The sequence below is a fragment of the Primulina tabacum genome, chromosome 3 (assembly GCF_025594145.1).
Source record: "Primulina tabacum isolate GXHZ01 chromosome 3, ASM2559414v2, whole genome shotgun sequence".
Lineage (NCBI taxonomy): Eukaryota > Viridiplantae > Streptophyta > Magnoliopsida > Lamiales > Gesneriaceae > Primulina > Primulina tabacum.
This window is the reverse complement of record NC_134552.1, coordinates 49,891,231-49,914,289: the sequence shown is the minus strand read 5'-3', so window position 1 is coordinate 49,914,289 and position 23,059 is coordinate 49,891,231. Positions and strand designations below refer to the sequence as shown.

Sequence of the window (23,059 nt, the reverse complement as noted above, 5' to 3'; positions counted from 1 at the left end):
CTAACCTACCCTTGTGAGCCATGAACCACCCCCGTGGACCCATGGTTCCAATTTTATTCTTCAATTTCGAAATAATGACACTTAACCAAGACAATCGAGCCATCTCTTGATTCCATCGAGTCACGGCCGAGCCACCTCGAGCCAGACCCTAGCCAACCCACCTAGGCACCCTACTGACAAGCCTTGACACCTGTACCTAGCCCCTATCTCACGTACATAGCCCTGTACCGAAGGCACATGAGCTGTGCGGATGCTTCCTCCTTCGCTAGGACTCTTGGATAACTAGGACTCCTCTAGGCACTTAACCAGCGATCACTTCGGGCCCTCACCAACCCTGGACCATGCCCAGACCCAACCAAGCCCAGCCCAGACCCCTGACCGGCTCTCTGAACCACCTGAAGACCAACAGCAACCGCACGCTCCCTATGGTCTTCTCCATGTTTTGCTCGAGTCTTCCCTGAACTAAGCCACACCAGCCTATGTCCTAACCCTAGAACATCTTCCTTAGACCCTAAAGGACTGACACGAGCTGCCCAGCCCTAGCAGGGAGCCCCCTTGGCCGCTACTTCCCTCCACAGCCGCGCTAGGAGTCCTTGCTCTAAGGGACTCCTCCTAGGCTGCGACCAAGGAGTCCTAGTCATGTTAGAACTCTTCCTAAACCTGACCCACTTACAGACCAGGCCCAGACCCAAGCCCTGGCCAAGCCGTGAGTCCCCATGCAAACTATCGTGCCACTTGAATGCTATGCACGAAAATTGCACCTAGAAACCCTTGGTCCCTCTTCGCTTGCCATGCGATGATTCCAGACTTGTTTTCCTTTAAAATTAATCATGTTTTAGCCATATTTCATGCTGCAATGGCAGCATACTCATTGAAAATCATACCACGTTCATATATACGTAAAACGTTGAAAACTTTTGAAATTTTTTGACAGACGACGAACCAATCGTACAGACGTATTTTCATGCATAAAAAATTAAAACATGCATATTATGATTTGAATGATGCTTAAAAGAGTTTATAAAATGTGATTTGCGTTTAAAACACTCAAATATTCAATCTTCGACGAGGGTGCGAAGTTGGACGACCGGAAGACGAAGAACCCTAGCTTCTCCTTCCTTGGTTGTTCTCGAAAATATGGTGTGTGTATTGTGTGATTTTTGGCTGCTATGAAGTGAATTATGGGGTGGAAGAAGCCCTAGGTTCTTATATATAATTTTTAATTAACATGTTAATGGGCTTCAAATTTTCAACTAGTAAAACATCTTTGATAATAAAGTTTCCATGGATAAGCTTATCCTTACCCACAGTTCTACCTTTAAAGTTGTCTCCAAAACTGATGTCTGGAACAATGTATTTGATCAGTTGGGATAGCAAATTTGCATCCCCTGTCATATGTCTCGAGCAACCACTATCCAAGTACCAAATTGATTCTTTTGTTGTACATGTCATCTACAATCACACACAATATATAATTTTGGTACCCATATTTATTTGGGTCTTAAAATTATTAGTCTTTTAGGAACCCAGACTTGGATCAGTCTAATTGACTTACCAGTTGATGTGTTCCAAATTATATTTCCCGGCTTGTGTGTTTAGGTGTGTGATGCATGGATGAAACAGTATGATTGTTAACCTTCTTCAACTTCTTGTTCACCTGATATATCTGTTGAACTTGCTTACAGTTGTAGTAGTTGTAATAACCAATCCTTGAGTGCTGACTTTTGTAGCTGGACCGTTTAGATAACCAGCTTCGTGAATCAATTGGACTCTCAGGGCTATATCCAATTCCAAACCGTTTAGCCTTGTTCTTATGTTCAGTCGATTGAACAATGGGTTTACTTGGTTCAAAGATTTCATGTGCCACAGTTGATTTCACAAAAGTAATGTACTTTCCTTTGTGCTCAGTCAACTTGGGCATTGTATCACTTGCAGAGGTTTCTTCAATGCTATTAAAACCTAAACCAGTTTTTTCAGTAACTGATTTTTGCAAACTCTGCATTTCAGTTAGAGTGACTGATGATTTATTCCAAGCCTAAATCAACTTACTTTGTTTTGAAATCTCATTTCTCAACTGATGAATCAAGGATTGGTTCTCGATCATCTCAGATTTTTGCTTTACAATCTCCCTTTGTAGACTCAACAGTTCAACTGACTAATCAGTTTATGTTTTGTCCTTGGGATCAGTTTGCTCAGCTTTGGCTTTTTCAAATGAGCGAGCAAGTTTGTGATACCGATTCACCATGTTATGCGGAGTGGTAATGAGTTCTTCTTGTGTAAAGTCAATAGAGCTGAAGTCAAATACATGTTCACTTGTTGACTCAAATTCTGCATCGTTTGCCATTAAGCACTTAATTTCTTCATCATTATCACTGGAGCTGCTTGAGCTCTCTGATTCAGAATTTTCACTATCAGTCTCTGCCCATTTTGATTTGATCTCTTCAGCTTGCAGGACTTCATGTTTCTTCTTGAATGATCTCTTATCATTCTTGTCTCTTATTTTGTATTCAACTGATTTATTCCCTTTCTCAGTTGAATGTTTATTGTCCTTTTTTCGTTTATGACAGTCAGCAATAAAGTGTCCTGGCTTGCCACAATTATAACAGGAGTTTGGTTTTCCTTGGAGTTGTTTATCTGATTTTGCCTCTGGAAGGAACCTTGGTTTCTTCTAATAAATTTCCCAAATTTCTTCACAAATAATGACATCCCGTCATTACTTAACTGATTTGCAATTTTCTCAGCTGAGCCAGTTTGTTCCAGTTTGACAGCAATTAGAGCAGTTGTAGTTAATGGTGTAGAAGGTTCTCCTTCTCTTGTTTTCAACTGAAACTCATAGGCCTTTAGATCAACAAATAAATCGTGTAGTTCGACCTTATTTAGGTCCTTTGATTCTCTCATGGACATGGTCTTAACATCCCACCCCTTGGGAAGACCTCGGACCACCTTTAGCGCGACTTCTTTGTTTGAATACACTTTTCAAGTGCATTCAGTTCATTTATGATGCTGCTGATTCTCTCATCATATTCGTTCATAGATTCTCCAGACTTCATTTTGATATTATCGAACTTCTGTACAGCAACTGAGAGTTTATTTTCTTTGGTTTGCTCATTGCCTTCGCCGAGCTGAAAGTAATTTTATTAAGCATTTTGTACGAGATGTCTTTAGCCACATTGTCCAAATTGGATTTTCTTTTGTCTTCTGCTGTCCATTCTTCTCTGGGCTTTTCAATGCGGTGTGGTGCACCATCAGTTATAGAAACATCAATGTTTGCTTTTAGTATTTTCATGGGTCCGTCAGTGATAACGTACCACATATCATCATCTTGTGCAGCTAGATGAGCCTGCATTCTAATCTTCCAATCGTCAAAATTTCTCTCTAGAAAAATTGGAATTTTTTTGAAGGAAGACATGATAATCAGTTTTGTAGATAGGAATATTTAGGAACAAGATTCAACTGCTCTGATACCACTTGTTAGGATCGGTTGGGAGTGAAAAAGTATTTAGAAGAGTGGTTGAATAAAAACTCGACAATTTTCACAACCTTTTCGAATAATGAATCAGTTTAGTGATAAACTGAATTCAGGAATCTTGTTGTCGATGTCAATCAGTTAACTAATGAAAGTGCGGAAATAAACTGAATGATAGATAGTCGTACACTGCAGCTTTTTTGAAATGCGGTGATCCCACTACTTGTTGCAGTCAGCTTTTGTCGGTTGAATGTATTAACTGATGACGTGTTTAGTTGAGGGATCATCTGATAGAATGTAGTTGAGAAGCTCACAACTGTTTGTAGAACTGATCAATTCTCAACTGATCAGTCAGTTGTCTGCGTATTTCAGTTGCTGATTCAGTTGCCTTCAAAAATCTGCGTGTTTTTCTTCGGTTAACAGCAACATGTTTTAGATCAGTTATCATTCTTTTTAAATCAGTTAGATGCTCGGTTTGTCAAACGTCCGAAATTCAATTTCCAGCACATATATATGTCTAAAAAATCTGAAATTTTCGAATTTTAAACATCAAAATCATTTTCAAAGTTCTTTCAAAACCAACCCGCTCTTATACCATTTGTTAGAATCGATTAGGGGGATCATCGTTGAGCTACGATAGCTCGATTCTTGAAATATTGAACACCGATGAATTAAATCGATGTGGTTTTCAATCCAAGAAGAAGTCACTCAAATTAATCTTTCGTACAAATCGATTAAAAATTTTCTTAAAGCATTTCAGATATATGCAAGTTGAATGAGTAAAAAAAAATTTGGTTGAAGCATTTTGTCAAACACTTTGTATGCAATATTTTGGTGTTTGAAAAAACATAAAATGTTTCAACAATGCATCTTTAAAAACAACAGAAATAATAGTAAATACAATAAATAAATAGACACGAATTTTTTTATGGATGTTCGAAGATTAACAACTCCTACTTCACCTCTTCTTCCTCTTGGGAAGGATCCACTAGAGGACTTTGATTCATACAACACCTTGTACAAACCCATTTCAACTTAGGACTTATCTCTCGCCGAATTGAAAATCCTAGCATACTCTAGATTGTAGGCCGCAACCTCACAATTAGTATAATGTTTAACGTCTCTTATGCCAAGACTACAAACATAATATTTAATGTCTTTGTGTGAAGACTCACTCAACTAAAAGTTGAAGTTCAATTCTCTTGTATAAGTGTGAGTGATTGTGTGTGATGAATTTATCCTTTCAAGTGTACATCTCAAATGTATCCTCACACAAGGGCTTATGCTCTCAAAAAGCAGATTTCTTCATGCTTTGAATCCCCTTCAAAAGCTCTTTTTTTTTAATCTTCAAGATGATATATTTATAGGATCCAACAATGATATATATATTAGACACAAGAATATGACAGTTTGGAAATTTTTTGTACTATTTCTGAAATTGCAACAGTCAAATTCGCCTTGCTGGACATTTTCCCGATATTGAACTGGTCGTTAAGTGGTTGAAACTGGTCGACGGTTGAAAACAGATCAGCAGTTGAAACTGGTCAGCGGTTGAAACTGAACTGGTCAGCGGCTCAATCTGTTGTGCTGAAATCATCCTTGCTGATTTCAGTTTTTGCAGAATCAGTAGATTCATCGTTATTTATCAGCATCTTAGGCTTCGATTCAGACTTTGACTTTTGATGATGATTTGTAAATCATCGTCTTATATTTCCAATGTATACTGAATCGCTTCATTTCAATTACCGAGCTGAGGGATACGACCAACATACCACAACTGCTCATACCCAACTGATTGTTGTTTTCGTGTAATCTGTTTTGTCATTCAGCAACCGGTTTGACCTAGATACTATTCGATTTTGCCCAACTGACGTGAAATAAGACTTGTTCAAAATTGAGTTTTCTAATCGGAAAAGATGGTGGATTGTCATTTGAATCATCCGATTGAGAGATATTATCAACACACCGAAGCTCACCAGAATTTCAGTTTGGCTAAACTCAGTTTCAGTTTCCTTATTGTGTTAATAACCTCACACTTGAGTAAATATGTTAGAAACACAATAACAAATTTTGTTAACATCAAAATCAAGATTGTGTACATGAAATGTTCCAACAGTATATCATAATAGTTATTAACATTTAACAAACTAATATGCTTATGATTGATATTTAATTGTACCCAGCAAACAATATGAAATATTTTCTCCAAAGTACTGAAACCTCCTGGCAAAGCAATGAAAGCATCTGAATGTTCAATCATTTGAGCAATTCGTTCATACACGTTTTCAACTTTCATTTCTTCTCATATTGTTGGTCCAGTAAGATTGGCTAAAGTAATCGGAATAATGCTTAAAACTTCACTTCCACATGTATGCATAGCTTTTGCAACTTTTTCCATGAGACCAACTTCATCACCACCATATACCAAATGAATCTTTTTTTTAACAAATGTTATTCCAAGCTTTTCTGCTACTTATTCATAAATTAAATCTTTTCCTGCACTAGATCCACAAAATACTAAAATATTTTTTATTTTACTTACCATGGATGTTGACTTCTTGAGAAACATGTTTTTTGTAATTGTTAGATCACATCATATGAATTTATAAGCGTAACATGCTAAAAGTCAATATTTGAACATGAAGTTATTATTATTAAAAAAAAATAAAAATTACATAAAATTAAAACACATATATAGCGTAGTTGTGGTTGTAACCATAATATGACTTAACAGAGCGAGGTTGTGATTGTAACAGTTATACTTACACGGTGGGATTGTAAACGTTATGAAGGATCGTTTGCTGAGCATCTTTAGGATGCTTCAAACAAAATATTCTCCAATGAGCTGCAATAGCTCGTGTTCTAAGAATATTAACACCGATGAGTTAAATCGAGTTTGGTTAAAAACCAAGCGGAAGAAACTCGAAGTAATCCTTCGTGAAAAAGACTGTTATATTAGAAAACATTTTATCTTATTTAACTGAATAACCAAAAAGGGACATATTAGTTTTTGCATTCATCAGTTCAGTTATGGTGACAACTGAACACACCATAACTGACTGATACTCTAACTGAAGCAAACAGGTTGACAACAATAGTTAAATAGTTAAATACAAAAGATATGTTTATGGATGTTCGGAGACTTCAACTGCTCCTATGTCACCCCTTGTACCGTCTCGGGTAGGATCCACTAGAAGACTTTGATTTATACAACTTTTTGTACAAACCCACTCAGCTAGGACTTACACCACTGTCTAAACTGAACTCCTAGACTAGAATGAAGGCAACACCTTCCAGCCAACATTTCTTTAATGTTTATGTGAGAAAGACTACAAACACAAGTTTAACGTCTTTGTGCAAGACTGTATTTGAGTGAATGAGAGAGTTTGTGTTTGAGAACTGAACAAGGATGCTCTCACACACAGAGGCAGATAAGCTTCTAATCTAAGCTGATATAACTATGAAGAGTTCCTCTGGGCTGATTTTGTTCTGAAAGTTGATGTGCAATAAGCGTGTCCTTTCTTTTCTCTCGTATATGCTTAAAAGATTTTTCACTTATTATTCTTGTTCTTGTTGTGGTTTTGGTTGTTGAGTCTTCACTGATCTTCTCATTATATAGGCGGGAAAACTGATCGTACAGTGAGACTCAATAAATGTATCCGTTTCATTTTGAATTCGTTTCTTGGACTTTGTGTCTCGACTTTTCGACTACCCTTCTGAAACGTTTTGTCTTTAATGCTCTGATGCAACTTCCATTATCGTCCTTTGACTGAATAATGGCTTTGTACCTTTACATACAGCTGGATTCTACTGAAAGAGTTTGTCTTCATCCATAATTGAAAGATTGTGACTGATGATTCGAACTGGTAAGTTGAACTGATCTTCAATTGGGCTGGTGAAATCAGTTGACTCGTCAGTTGAACTGATTTCACTCTTGTTTAGTTGGACTTATCAGCTGGGTTTCTTCATCAGTTAAACACTCCTTCAGCTTGCCAGGATTCTGAGGTTCTCCTGCTGAACCACCTATCAACTGGACAATCAGCTGGACTGCTCAATTGACATAATCAGTTAGACTGATTCATTTTGTGCGATCAGTTGGGTCTTCAGTTTGCGATGTAAACATCTCGTGAGTGATCCTAGATGCTGCACACTAAGGTAGATCATTAGTAACACAGTTAACAAGTTTTGTTATCATCAAAATCAAGATTGAGAACTTGAAAAGTTCCAACAATCTCCCCTTTTTGATGATTACAAAACCTGAGCAGTTAAGTGCAATATATTCAGTTCAAGGGTTAGTATATTCAAACAAAGAAATCTCCGCCTTCATAACTTAATTTAAGGAAATTTTGAAAACGAACAAAAAAAAAACTCCCTCTTCAAAACTGAAAAAAAAATCTTAAAAGAGATGGACAAAATTAAGAAACTACTTTTCAGTTGATGAAAAGGAAAGAATTTTTCTCAATAACTGAATTTTTAAAAATGATTGACAATCATTTTATTTTGAGAGAAAAACGAAAAACTCCTCCTTAAAAACTGAATAAAACCCGTATCTGAAAGATATTTATATAGTCATTCATTCAGAGTTTATAATCATTCAAGCAATGTAGACAAGAAATTTGAAAATATCCATTCAGTCACAATAAAAATAGATGAAAAAATATGATGTTTATTTAAATAAATTTCCTTCTACTTACATCTGAGTATATATATCAGTTGGATAAGAAAAATTAATACAACAGTAGCATATATTAAACAACATCAAATATCAGTTGGTTTATGCGACAGAACTGGATATGCCATCAAATAGTTGCTTGACTGCTGCATCGGTTTTGAGTTCATTTTGCTAGAGAAACGAGTTAAACTGCTTGAATTTGACTTCTTCGTAGACTAACTGGTCGAGCAGACTCTGACTAGGCTCAACTGGAATGCAGCTGATGATTTAATCATCCAACGTCCCAGAGTGGATGAGTTTCGTCTGAAGAACAGCTGACCTGGTAGGCTTGCAACTAAAGACTTGTTCAAGGAGCAATTTAGATGTGCATCTTTGCAGATGATTCTCAGTCCCCTGCAGGCTGATTAAAACCCCTAAGTAAAGAGTCTAAAGAAGTGGTTATAATATCAGTTGAAGAGCCAATCCTCTCAACTCTTTACCAAAGAGCAACATATAAATATTTTCAAATAGTTTTGAAAAGAGTATGAAATACTTTTAAATAGCTTTTAACAATATTTTTAAAAGTAAAGTTTTAAAACAAAGTTTTCTTCGAATGTTCTTCTTAGAACAACCCGCTCTGATACCAACTGAAGGATTGTTTTCTGAGCATCTTTAGGATGCTTCAAACAAAATATTCTCCAATGAGATGCAATAGCTCGTGTTCTAAGAATATTAACAGCGATGAATTAATTCGAGTTTGGTTAAAAAGCAAGCGGAAAAAACTCGAAGTAATCCTTCTTGAAAAATACTGTTATATTAGAAAACATTTTATCTTATGTAAACTGAATAACCAAAAGGGACATATTAGTTTTTGCATTCATCAGTTCAGTTATGGTGAAAACTGAACTGACAGATACTCTAACTGATCCAAACAGTTTGAAAACAACAGTTAAACAGTTAAATACACAAGATATGTTTATTGATGTTCGGAGACTTCAACTGTTTCTACGTCACCCCTTCTACCGTCTCGGGTAGGATCCACTAGAAGACTTTGATTTATACAACTCTTTGTACAAACCCACTCAGCTAGGACTTACACCACTGTCTAAACTGAACTCCTAGACTAGACTGAAGCCAGCACCTTCAAGCCAACACTTCTTTAATGTCTATGTGAGAAAGACTACATACACAAGTTTAACGTCTTTGTGCAAGACTGTATTTGAGTGAATGAGAGAGTTTGTACATGTGAGAACTGAACAAAGATGTTCTCACACATTGAAGGAAATAAGCTTCTAATCTAAGCTGATATAACTGTGAAGAGTTCCCTCTGGGCTGATTGCTTCTGAAAGGTGATGTGCAATGAGCGTGCCCTTTCTTTTCTCTCGTATATGCTTAAAAGTTTTTTCACTTCTTATTCTTGTTCTTGTTGTGGTTGTGGTTGTTGAGTCTTCACTGATCTTCTCTTTATATAGGCGGGAAAACTGATCGTACAGTGAGACTCAATAATTGTATCTGTTGCATTTTGAATTCGTTTCTTGGATTTTGTGTCTCGAATTTTCGACTGCCCTTCTGAAACGTTTTGTCTTTAATGCTCTGATGCAACATCCATTATTGTCCTTTCACTGGATAATGGCTTTGTACCTTTACGTACAGCTGGATTTCACTAAAAGAGTTTGTCTTTATCCATAACTGAAAGCTTCTGACTGATGCTTCGAACTGGTCAGTTGAACTGATCTTCAGTTGGGATGGTGAAATCAGTTGACTCATCAGTGGAACTGATTTCACTCTTGTGCAGTTGGACTGATCAGCTGGGTTTCTTAATCAGTTGAACACTCATTCGGCTGACTAGGCTTCTGAGATTCTACTGCTGAACCACCTATCAACTGGACAATTAGCTGGACTGCTCAATTGACGTAATCAGTTAGACTAATTCATTTTGTGCGATCAGTTGGTTTTTCAGTTTGTGATGTAAACATCTCGTGAGTGATCCTAGATGCTGCACACTAAGGTAGATTATTAATAACATAATTAACAAGTTTTGTTATCATCAAAATCAAGATTGCGAACTTGAAAAGTTCCAACACGTTATATGGCCTCGCTCCCTTAGATGAGTAAAAATTAGGGCCTGATATCAATAAACCATGGAAAGTAGAGGAATCTCAGTGCCTTGACCAAAATTATGTTTATGGTTATGATGATGACATGTTATACATGATATGATATGTGATTTTTGAAATTCATTTGTATTTTTCATGTATGTGCTCGAACGGCTCCCTCTTACTGAGTGATGACCATATCACTCACCCCTTACTCTAACCTCCCCAGATAAATCAGAAGAGAAAATCGAGAAACTACGAACAAGGCTAATTTTGAGGCTGATATTAAGAAGAATCGACAAATTTATTTTAGTTTTTGCTTAGTAATTTGTAAACGCTTCCCCATATTGTTATCATTTTAAGAATCTTTGTTGTAAAGAAAATCTTATGATTGATTATGAGTAATAAACTGGTTTTGGTTTATACTATACTACGAGGCTTGTTGTTTTCAATTGTGTGGCTTTAAAACAATTTCGGTGTCGACTAACCCCGGTCTCGAGGCGTGACAGCTAACATCTAGCTTTATAAAAAAATTTCAACGTATTATCAGGTAAACAAGAAAAATATTTACGAAGATTCACAATACAAGCATCCATATTATTATTATTATTATTATTGATATTTCAATTATTTTGGAGAAACTGGAGAAATAGACTTAGACAGTCACGGAGTACCGTTATCCGCTACTTAACTGGGAAATGAACTAGAATCTGCATCAGCAAAATGAAAATATCAAACAACTATTGTGGATCATATAAAGGCATAAATTCATCCTTAAGAATTTCATTTTCTATAAAAGGCTTAAGTTCATTAACTTTAAACACATCATTATTTTTAAGAAGCAGCATCATAACGATAAAAAAATTTAACTATAAATGGTCCTAACCATCTCGATCTTAGTTTTCCTAGAAATAAATGCAAACGAGAATTATAAAGTAAAATTTTTTGTCCAATTTCAAATGACTTTCTCATAATATTTTTTATCATGAATCTTTAGTTTTATATTTATAAATCTTTGAATTTTCATATGCATCATTTCTTAATTCTTCAAGTTCATTTAATTGCAATTTTCTTAATTTAGATGCATCATCTAAATTAATATTAAATGCTTTAATTACCGAATAAGCTTTATGTTCAAGTTCAACCAGTAAAAGACAATACTTACTAAAAACTAACATATATGGTGACATCCCTAATAATATTTTAAATGCAGTTATATATGCCTATAATGCATCAGTTAATCTTAAAGATCAATCTTTTCGATTTGGATTAACTGTTTTTTTAAAATTTATTTAATTTCTCTATTTGCAAGTTCAACTTGACCATTACTTTGAGGATGATATGGGGTAGAAATTTTGTGTGTAATGCCATATTTTCTTAACAAAAAAGAAAATGATTTATGAAATTACCTCGAATTTTTTTTTAAAAAAATCATCTACTCGAAAATACTAATTTAATAAATTAACATTTTCATAAATCATAATAATTTAAAATTTAAACCTAAAGTATATCAAAATTTCCCTAAATCATCGATTAACAAAAAATCCGACGTCGACCTTTAAAAAAATCATTTAACATAAAATTAAAGCATAAAAATATCTCTAATAAAATCATTAGCATAAATCTTTTAAATCTTATATCTAACTATCTAGTGCGGAAACATAAAGGTCCCTCGGAGTGTACTGCTGCACTCGATCCACTCAATCGTCAGCGCCTCCCATAAAATCATAAAATCCTGCATCATACAAACTTAGTGAGTCTAATGACTCAACATGTTCTAAACACAAGTAGTAAATAATACATATACAATCACGTTCATTTAAAATTCATACTTTTATTTAAACTAGATTTTGAACAATAATAAATCATTTAAAATCATTTAAGCATAATTAAATCATTTAAAAAGCTTTAAGCATAAATCATATATCATAAAATCATTTTAATCATAAGCTTTCAATCATATATCATTTTGGGTGAAATTTGATCCTTGAAAATGACTAGCTTTTATTCTCTGGTCGACTGATCAGTCTTCAGCCCCACATGGTCCATGGGGGTTGGCACTAGGCTCCACCGTGAAAATACGATCTTCGGGGCTCCCTCGGGGGCATTCTCCCATAGACAGGCTCCCTCGGGGGCCTTCTCCCATAGACAGGCTCCTCTGAGCCTTTTCTCATAAATTGGCTTCCTCTATGGTTGTTTCCCTTCACGACATCCCCAAAAAATCATATATCATTTTTCACAGTCAATTCACAACCCTCAAAATATTTTTCTTTTCTTTAAAAATCATAAAATAACACAGCTTTCCAAAAATAGCATTTTAGACAGTAAAAATTGCACAGCTTTACCATAAATCATAAAATATCATATTTTCATAAAAATAATCATTTTAAATCATAAAATATCATTTAACATGTGTTATGATCCTTCGAACGCTGTCAAGCTATTTCGTATTTTCATAGGTGTAAAATTATCGTTTTGCCTCTAGATGTAAAATTTTTTTATTTTATCTTTTTCTAACTTTAAATGACATGGGCATATTTCAAATAATTATTTAAGATTAAATATAATTTTTTATTTTTTTATTCGGCTAAAATCTATGGGTTTCAATTAATTCTTTAATTATTTATTCGTCAGGCGATTAAATACCGGATAAATTCAAAACTCATTATTTTGATCCCAAATTCTAAACATAGCCTTTTTATTACCTAAACTACTCTTGTGAGCCATGAACCACACTCGTGGACCCATGGTTCAATTTTATTCTTATTAATCTCGTTTTTGACACTTAAGTGAACAACCCGAGCCATCTTCAGAATTACTCTAGCCATGGTCGAGCCACCTTGAGCCAAACCCGAGCGAACCCAACTAGGCACCCTCCTGACCAAGCCCAACCCATAGAACTAGCTCCTAAGGCAATCAAACACTCCTGGAACCGGGCTACAGAATCTATGCATGAATCCTACCCTTGCCCAAGACTCCTAGCCAACTAGGACACTTCCAGCCGAGCCACCACTGAGCCCACCTGACCCTAACCGACCCTAAACTAAGCCCCGACCCAACCAAGCCCAGCCAAGACCCTTGAACCCACCCACGAGCCACCTACAATAAAGACGGCAGCCTGCACTCTCCCTATGGATTACCTCACGTTTTCTCGAGCCAGCAGCCAACCTAGCCGCACCAACCCCTAGCCCAGCCCTTTACCCTCTTCCTTAGAACCTATAAGACCAGCCTAGCTAGCCTGACCCTCGCCCAAAACCCTATTAATCCCCGCTGAATCCTCGCGAACTGCCCCTGCGCTCTTGTGCATGCGCAGCAGCGCTGTAGAGTTCGCAGCCCCTCTTCCTTCGAGCCAGCCTGCCCTAACCTTCCTAGGACTCTATTGGACCAACTTGGCCCGCACCAACTCAGCTGCGATCCTCCCTAGCCCCTGACCTCCATCTGCGTGCTTGGGGAAGAATCCCACCCCTTTTGGACTCTACTCCAATTTCTACCCACTGAGTCCTTACTAGGACTCTACCAGGCCCTCATACATGACCCTAGCCAAGCTCCAACCAGCTCTGGCCGAGCCCCAAGTGATCATGCACCCTAGCCAACCCCATGACTCAAGTGAAACCCCAAACAAACCCTCGGTCCACTCCTCTTGATTCCCTCGGTTTTCCAGCTTGTTACTCCTTTGAAAATTGTCAGGTTTTAACCATATTTTATCATGTATAAGCAGTGTACTCGTTGGGAATCATAACGTGTTTCGTAATTGCGTAAAAACATCGTATTTTTTTGAATAGACATTCTACTGTAAAGATAATCAAACACCTATTTTTTCATGCATCGACAATTAAATCATGCATAAAATTATTTGTATGATGTTTAAAATAGTTTAGAAAACGTGCATTTGCGTTTATAACGCTCGAATATACGATCGTTGGCGATGGTGCGATGTTGGACGACCGGACGACGAAGAACACGAGCCTTCTTCTTCCCCAAAAATCTCGAAATTATTGTAGTGTGCGTGAGGTGTATTTCGGCTGATTGAAAGTAAAATTATGGGGTTTTGAAAGCTTAGGTAACATATTTATAGATTTAAACAACATGCTAATGGGCTTTGGTTTTGGGCTTGCAAGCTTAAGGGTAATTGGCCTTATTTAAATAATTAAATTGAACTCAATAACACTTAATTAATTAAATAATAAAAGTTTATAAAATTATTTTCTCAAATATAATATTTTGATCTTTTAAAATTCCTTGTTTGCCCAAAACCGGCTTCCCGGGAAAAAATCGAGATCAACTCGAAAAATACAACGAACTCCAACATTTTTAAAAAAATTAAATTATTTTTAAATCATATTAGGAAGCCTTGCCATTAATTAAAGAAAAAAATAAATATTCTTGTATTGGTCATCCACGGTCTCCTTTCCCTGCCTATTATCGAATATTCGGGTAAAATCTTTAAATTTCATGTAATTATGTCATATTATAATTTAATCATGCAATAATACCTTTAATCTTATAATAAATATCATGCAAGCATTTAAAATCAATAAATAGAACAATTAAACAATTAAAATATTTTGCATACATGTGGTTTACGTAGGTTGATTTTTCGGACGTTACAATTTATTTATAAAATGACTTCCTCCATCACTAATTATTGCTCTAGGTATTCCAAATCAGGTAAAATATTTTATTTTAAAAATTTTATAACAACTTTATGATCATTAGTCTATATGCAATTGCTTCAATCCATTTTGAAACATAATCAATAATGACTAAAATGTAGGTAAATACAAAATATAATGGAAATAGACCCATAAATCTATCCCCTAACTACCAAATATTTCAATAATTATGATTGGATTTAAAGGCATCATATTTTGATTTGAAATTTATCCCATCTTCTGACAGTTTTTACAAGATTAGCAAATTAAATGCGTATCTTGGAATAAATACGACCAATAAAATCTACATTATAAGATTTTTGTAGCTGTTTTATTGGATGAAAAATGACCTCCACATGCCTCAGACGGATAAAATTTAATGGCGTTACTTACTTCATTGTTGGGTATGCATCGTCGAAAAATTTGGTCAGAACAATATTTAAACAAGTAAGGATCGTCCCAATACATTTTTTTATCTCTTTCAAGAATTTATTCTTATCATGTGAATTCCAATGAGAAGACATTTTATTTGTCACAAGAAAATTTACAATGTTAGCAAACCATGACATAATAGTAGCATAAAACAACTGTTCATCTGGAAAATTTTCATTTTTTGGTATTTTATTATGAGATGATTAAGTCATTATTCTAGATAAATGATCAGCTACGACATTTTCTTTTTCTTTTTATCTTTATTATAATATCAAATTCTTGTAACAATAAGATCCACCGTATTAATCTTGTCTTAGCATCTTGTTTATTTGATAAATATTTTATAACAGAATGATCAACGTAAACTGATGGGATCGGTTCTAGGCTCCTACGAGAGTGATTCAAACACAATATTCTCAACGAGCTGCAATAGCTCGTGTTCTAAGAATATAAATGAAGGATCAAGTGTGCTAGTGCATTTGAAGGCATTTCAAACACTACATTCTCCAATAAGCTGCAATAGCTCGTGTTCTAAGAATGTTAACACCGATGAATTAAATCGAGTTTGGTTTTAAACCCAAGCGGAAGAAACTCGAAGTAATCCTTCGTGAAGAAGACTGTTATATTAGAAAACATTTTAACTTATGTAAATTGAATAACTGAAAAATAGTAGATTAGTTTTTGCATTTATCAGTTCACTTATGGTGACAACTGAATTGACGGATACTCTAACTGATCCAAACAGTTTGAAAACAGCAGTTAATCAGTTAAATATACAAGATATGTTTATGGATGTTCGGAGACTTCAACTGCTCATACGTCATCCCTTCTACCACCTCGGGTAGGATCCACTAGGAGACTTTGATTAATTACAGCAAGTGTAATAACCCACCCAGCTTAGGACTTACCTACTGCCTAACTAAACTCCTAGTCTAGACTGAAGGAAGCACCTTCCAGCCAACACTTCTTTTACGTCTATGTGAGAAAGACTACATACACAAGTTTAATGTCTTTGTGCAAGATTGTATTTGAGTGGTGGTGAGAGTGTTTGTGTGTGTGATAACTGAACAAATATGTTCTCACACACTGAGGGAAATAAGATTCTAATTTAAGCTGATATGACTGTGAAGAGTTTCCTCTAGGCTGATTGCTTCTGAAAGCTGATGTGCAATGTGCGTGCCCTTTCTTTTCTCTCGTATTTGCGTTGAAGCTTCTTGTTTTTCTGTATATTGAGTCTTCACCGATCTTCTCTTTATATAGGCGGAAAAACTGATCGTACAGTGAGACTCAATTATTGTATCCGTTGCATCTTGAATTTGTTTCTTGGACTTTATGTCTCGACTTTCCGACTGCCCTTCTGAAACGTTTTGTCTTTAATGCTCTGATGCAACGTCCATTATTGTCCTTTGACTAGACAATTATTTTGTACTTTTGTGTATAGCTGGATTCCTCATAAAGAGTTTGTCTTCATCTACAACTGAAAGATACCGACTGATGCTTCGAACTATTCAGCTGAACTGATCTTCAGTTGGGCTGGTGAAATCAGTTGACTGGTCAACTGAACTGATTTCACTTTCGTTCAGTTGAACTGATCAGCTGGGTTTCTTCATCAGTTGAACACTCCTTCGGCTGTTCAGGCTTCAGAGGTTCTCTGCTGAACCACCTATCAAATGGACAATCAGCTGGACTACTCAATTGACGTAACAGTTAGACTGATTCGGTTTGTGCGATCAGTTGAGTACTCAGTTTTTAATGTAAACAGCTCGTGACTGATTCTAGCTTCTACTCACTAAGGTAGAATATTAGTAACACAAATTAACAAGTTTTGTTAACATCAAAATCAAGATAGCGAACTTGAAAAGTTTCAACAGTAAACACCGATTAATTAAATCGAGTTTGGTTTTAAAAAAAGCGGAAAATACTCGAAATAATCATTCGTTAAGAAAGTTGATCAGTTTAAAGCTTTTAGCTTGTGTCAAGTGAGTAACTGAAATAAGAGGGATCAGTTCTTGCTTGTATCAGTTCAGTTGTGGCAAAAACTAAACTGATATCAGCTTGAATTGATCAAATCAGTTTAAAAACAAAATTTAAACATTTAAATACACAAGATATGTTTATGGATGTTCGGAGACTTCAACTGCTCCTGGGTTACCCCTTCTACCACCTCGGGTAGGATCCACTAAAAGAATTTTATTTATACAACACCTTGTACAAACCAACTCAGCTTAGAACTTACGCTACTGTCTAACTGAACTCCTAATCTAGACTGAAGGACAGCACCTTTCCAGCCAACACTTGTTTAATGTCTATGTGTCAAAGACTACATGCACAAGTTTAATGTCTTTGTGCAAGACTCACTCAACATTTCAATACGCTCGATTCTTTGTGTATATGTGATTGATGGTGTGTGCGTGTGTGAGAACTGATCTATTAATACAACACGAAAGTGTTCTCAGACAATGAGGGAATTGTGCTTTTAATTTAAGCTGATAACACAATGAAGTGTTCCCTCAAATCCGGGCTGGTTGCTTCTTGTAAGCTTGTATGAATTGAGTGTGCCCTATCTTCCTCTCTCAGTTGTTCACACACTTTTTGTTGATGATCTTGATCTTGTATTTATAGAAGCAATGTGACCGTACATCAAAACTCATCTAATGTGTTCGTTGCAGTTTGAATCTGTTTCTCAAAATTTGTGTCTTGTCTTTTCTCACATCCATTCTAGAACATCTTGACTTTAAACTCTGCTACAACGTTCATTATTATCCTTTGATTGGACAATTGATTTCCTTAATGCCCACAACTGGATTCCACTTAGATAAGCTTGTCTTGTTCTGCAAACCGGTCAGCTCCTAACTGATGCTCTATACTGGTCTTGACCTGGTGCGGTGAAATCACTTGGCTCGTCAGCTGAACTGATTTCACTAATTCAGTTGAGCTGATCAGTTGGTCTCTTCATCAGATGGCCGGACTTCTGAAGGTCTTCTGCTGAATTACCTATCAACTGAACCGGTCTTTGATATTCCAGTTTGACTGGTTCAGTTTGGGTAATCAGTTGGTACTTACAGTTTGGTTCTTGATAGCTTCAGTTTTGGCTAGGTAACTGATCAGTTCGAAGTCTGATCAGTTTCAGATTTCTTTGCACTTAGGTAAACTCTTTAGACAAGTTTTGTTAACATCAAAATCAAGATTGCGAACATGAAATGTTCCAACTTAAACAATATTATAGAACCAATTAAATAATGATCGAAACTTATCTAATACAAATACTACTAAAAGTAATTCTTTTTCAGTAGTTGAATAATTTATTTTGGCATTATTTAATGTTCAACTAACATAATAGATTGCATAAGGTTTTACTTCTTTTCTTTGTCCTAGCACAGCTCCTATAATATAATCACTTGCATCACACATTAATTCAAATAGTAATGACCAATCTGGAGGTTGTAAAATAGGTGATTTAATTAAAAGATAATTATTTTTTAAAAGCATTTTCACATTTCTGAGTCCATTCAAATTGTCTATCTTTTGTTAAAAGATTTGAAACTGATTTAGATATTATGCTGAATTTTTTTATAAACCTTATATAAAATCTTGCATGACCCAAGAATGATCGAACTTCTTTGGCTGTTTTTTATGATGTTAGTTTAGTAATAACATCAATTTTGGTTTTATCAACTTCAATTCCTTTTTCAGATATCACATGTCCTAACTATCCCAGATTTAACCATATAATGAAATTTTTCCCAATTTAAAACAAGATTTTTTTCCTTCACATCTTTTCAATACTTCTTCTAGGTTTTTAAGACAATCTTCAAAGGAGCTTTCAAAAACAGTTATATCAGCCATAAAAACTTTTATTAATTATTCAATCATATTATTGAAAATACTTAACATGCATCTTTGAAAAGTAGCCGGAACATTACATAAACCAAATGACATTCTTTTAAATGCAAAAGTTCCAAAAGGGCAAGTGAAAGTAGTTTGTTCTTGATCTTCTAATGATATAGGTATTTGATAATATCCCGAATATCCATCAAGAAAACAGTACTAAGAATTGCCTGCTACTTTTTCTAGAATTTGATCTAAAAATGGTTGTGGAAAATGATCTTTTTTAGTTGCATCATTTAATGTTTTGTACACATACGCCAACTAGATTGAATCCTAGCTTGTAATAACTCTCCATTTTCATTTTTTAAAACAGTAATGTCTGAATTTTTAGGTACTACTTGTGTTGGACTTACCCATTTACTATCTGGGGTTGGATAGATTATTCCAGCATCTAATATAATACTTCATTCTTAACAACTTTCTTCATATGTGGATATAACCTTCTTTGTGGTTGTTGATATGTTTTAGCATTTTATTCCAGGTGAATTTCACGTGTGCAAATTAAAAGATTTATACCTTTTATATCTTTCAAAGTCCATCCAATTGCATTTTTATATTTTTTTAAGTAATTTAATTAGATCTTCTTCTTGATTTGGTAGAAGAGTGGAAGAAATTAAAAAAGAGAATGTTTTGTTTTCACCAAGAAATACATACTTTCAATTCTAATGGTAAAATTTTAATTCAAGTTTTGTAATATCATATTCTTTAAAATTATTTTCAAACTCAAAACTTTCCATAAAAAAAACTTCAGATTGTTGATTTAAGTTTTGTTCTTGTATATTTTTTTCCACAATTGTTTCTATTTCATTATCATATTCATTTTCATTAATATTTTGTTGTTTGCATAAATTGAACACATTAAGTTCTAGAGTCATGTTTCCAAAAGATAATTTCATTATTCCATTTCGACAATTATTTAAAGCATTTGAAGTTTCTAGAAATGGTCGTCCCAATATTACTGGAATTTCATTATGTACTTTTATTGGTTGAATATCCAAAACGATAAAATCTACAGGATATATGAATTTATCGACTTGAACCAACACATATTCTAAATACCTCTAGGTATTGATTCACATATTCGCCAGTAAAAGAGTAACTGAAGTGGGTTTTAATTCTCCTAAATTTATTTTTTCATAAACTGAATAAGGAATTAAATTAACACTTGCTCCCAAATCTAACAAAGATTTTTAATTTTATTTTCTCCAGTAATACATGAAATTGTTGGACAACCAGGATCTTTATATTTGAAACTAGAATTATTTTGAAGAATATAACTTACTTGTTCACCCAATAATGCTTTCTTTTTCACATGCAATTATCTTTTCAGAGTACATAAAATTTTTTGCATAGGAAGATACTTGTTCAATAGCATCTAATAATGTTATATTTGTCTTTACTTGTTTAAAAACTTCATAGATATCAAAATCATTCTTTTGTTTTTTATAATTTGTTAATGCATGAGGAAACGAGGAATGTTTATTTGACTCATTTACTATTTCAGATGATTTATCATTCACCATCTTATTCTTAGAATTTAAGGTATCATTGACCGAAGATTTCGATTGGGAATAGATCTAGCAATCGGACTAGGTCAAGTTATAGTAAATGGACGACAAGTCCAAGTATCGATCCCACAGAGACTATTATTTAAGTACTAAGATTTAAATTATTCGATTTAATCTAGGCAAACAATAACAAGTGATTTGATGATAATTTAAACTAGTTAAATTAAATGAAATTATGCTAAATTAATAACTAAGATCGAATTTGCAAAACATGTTGGAACTTGGGAAATTTTCAAATTCAACAAAATGACCGGGAACACACAACGGTCCAAACTTTGATTATTGTCATGCATTGAAATTATTTAACCATAGATTATTGATGTCACGATGAAATTCTCTAATTTAACTATAAATCTATTTCTAGAGTTTATAATCATATTTTCATTTAACAGTCCAATTATTTTTAATTGAATTTAATTAAACAAAAACACATTATTCAACGATGGAATAACAGCTGTCGCCTAAAATCACACCTTGAAACAGAATACTATTTCTAGTCGGTTTAACCATGTGCTGATTAATATTTTTGAAGCTAAATTCAATTTATTCTCTTTTGAGTCAAGATCGAACAACAGACATGCAAATAATTGGCCAAATTAAAAGGACGAAAATTACGCAAACATTAATCAATAACATAAAAGTAATTCATAAATCAACTAATCCAATGAATGAACAAGATCAAAAGTTTGTCCCTTTCATGGTCCCGATCACAAGAAAAACTACTCCATAAATTCAAAACTAGAAGAAAATCTAATATTCAAATTCATGAATAAAAATAAGAAAACAAGAGAGGAGAAAATCTCAGCGATGGTGCGTGAATCTTGCATGTGAAGTGCGGTTCTCTCTCTTTTCTCCCAAGCCGTCGCCGTCTTCTCTCCAATTTTCTCCAATATCAAAACGTTTAAAAGTCCCGATCATGGTCTAGGTTTTCTCTTTTTATATCTCTCCAAAATCTCTAAAAAATCTTCGCCAAATCTGAGTCTGATCTCAAGGGCACGGACCCCGTGCATGCATCAGGGAAGGGTTCCGTGTATATTCTGTCCAAAATTCATTCCGGGAAACACTAGACACGGACCCTGTGTAGAGGTCTGTCTCGAGGTCCGTGTAGACACTGGATTTCTCATTCTAGGAGGATAAATGACATAGACCCCGGGTATAGGTCCAGCATGGGATCCGTGTAGGCACAGTATTTGTCTTCTTCGGGATTCTAAGACACGGACCCTTACACGGGGTCTGTGTAAGGGTCTGAAGAAGGTCTTTGTGCTATTTTCCTATTTTCCGGGTATTTCTGACATGTCATTACGAAGCTTGACTTTCTTTCCCTTTCGTTGGCTTTTATCATCTTTTGGTCAAACCTGCAAATAGCAATAATAAAATGAATTAAGCGCAAAACTCGGAATAAAAACGTCAGATAAGCACGAATACGACAAAATAAAGATCCTAAAATGCTATATAATTCGTGCTTATCAACTCCCTCACACTAAACCTTTGTTCGTCCTCGAACAAATCAGACATGAAATAAACATAAGACATATCCTAGATTCAGAACTCAAGTAATACAATCAAAACTTTTCAATTTATCAATTTTTATCACCCCCCGGTCAAAAGATCATGCTTCGAATATCACAAGATTCGTGTTCATCGCAATTTAAGATTCAAACATTATCCAGTAAAGATCAACAGAATGAGATGTGTGTAGTGTGCAAGTCAGAACTCATACTCATCAACAGCTACTTGGTTTCAGGATCATTTATATTCATCATCATTAATTTTTTTTCTCGAAACGCCCCATATGCTCGACTTTAATATCCCTCTCTACTAAATGTTGAAAGATCATGACTTGGTTAATAGGTACTTTAAACTTATAACGTAAGGCCAAGGTCCACGGCTACAATAAACGGCATGAGAATCAAAAGTGAGAGAAAATAAACATACTCCTGCAGCGCATTCATTCAACCTTTAAATCGCCACCAATTTATTGTATTTTTTATCATCTTTAGAGCTCTATCATCTCCTTTTTTTTTCATTGACCTTCAACTTTCACCCACAAATTTTTCGGGTGTTTTCAATACCATACACTTCACAACTTTTTTTTCCTTCATAAATCCACTTCTTTTCATTCACAGATAATTCAACAACTCCTTCAAATATGTCTTTTCCACACATTTGATGATTTGGAACATTTCAAAGCGCTCGAAGGGTTTATTTTTCTCAAAGTTCGGGTAGGACATAAGTGTATAGGCTAAAATTTAGGTGGTTGATGTGGGACATTGAATAAATTACGAATGAGGTCTAATTGTGTGTCA

General features: G+C 34.9%; 1 protein-coding gene across 5 annotated transcripts in view; it reads left to right on the top strand.

The window, feature by feature from the left end:
• LOC142541161 (uncharacterized) overlaps positions 1-23,059 on the top strand; it is a 62,644-nt gene that overhangs the window by 5,386 nt on the left and 34,199 nt on the right. Inside the window, exon 2 of one of the 5 annotated variants that reach the window (XM_075647791.1) lies at positions 10,443-10,638. The exons of the other annotated variants lie outside the window; for them this stretch is intronic. Within the exon in view, the coding sequence (XP_075503906.1) occupies positions 10,443-10,484 (42 nt within the window). The 3' untranslated portion in view covers positions 10,485-10,638. Of the gene's footprint in view, positions 1-10,442; positions 10,639-23,059 lie in introns of those variants that run through there. 5 annotated transcript variants of the gene reach the window in all.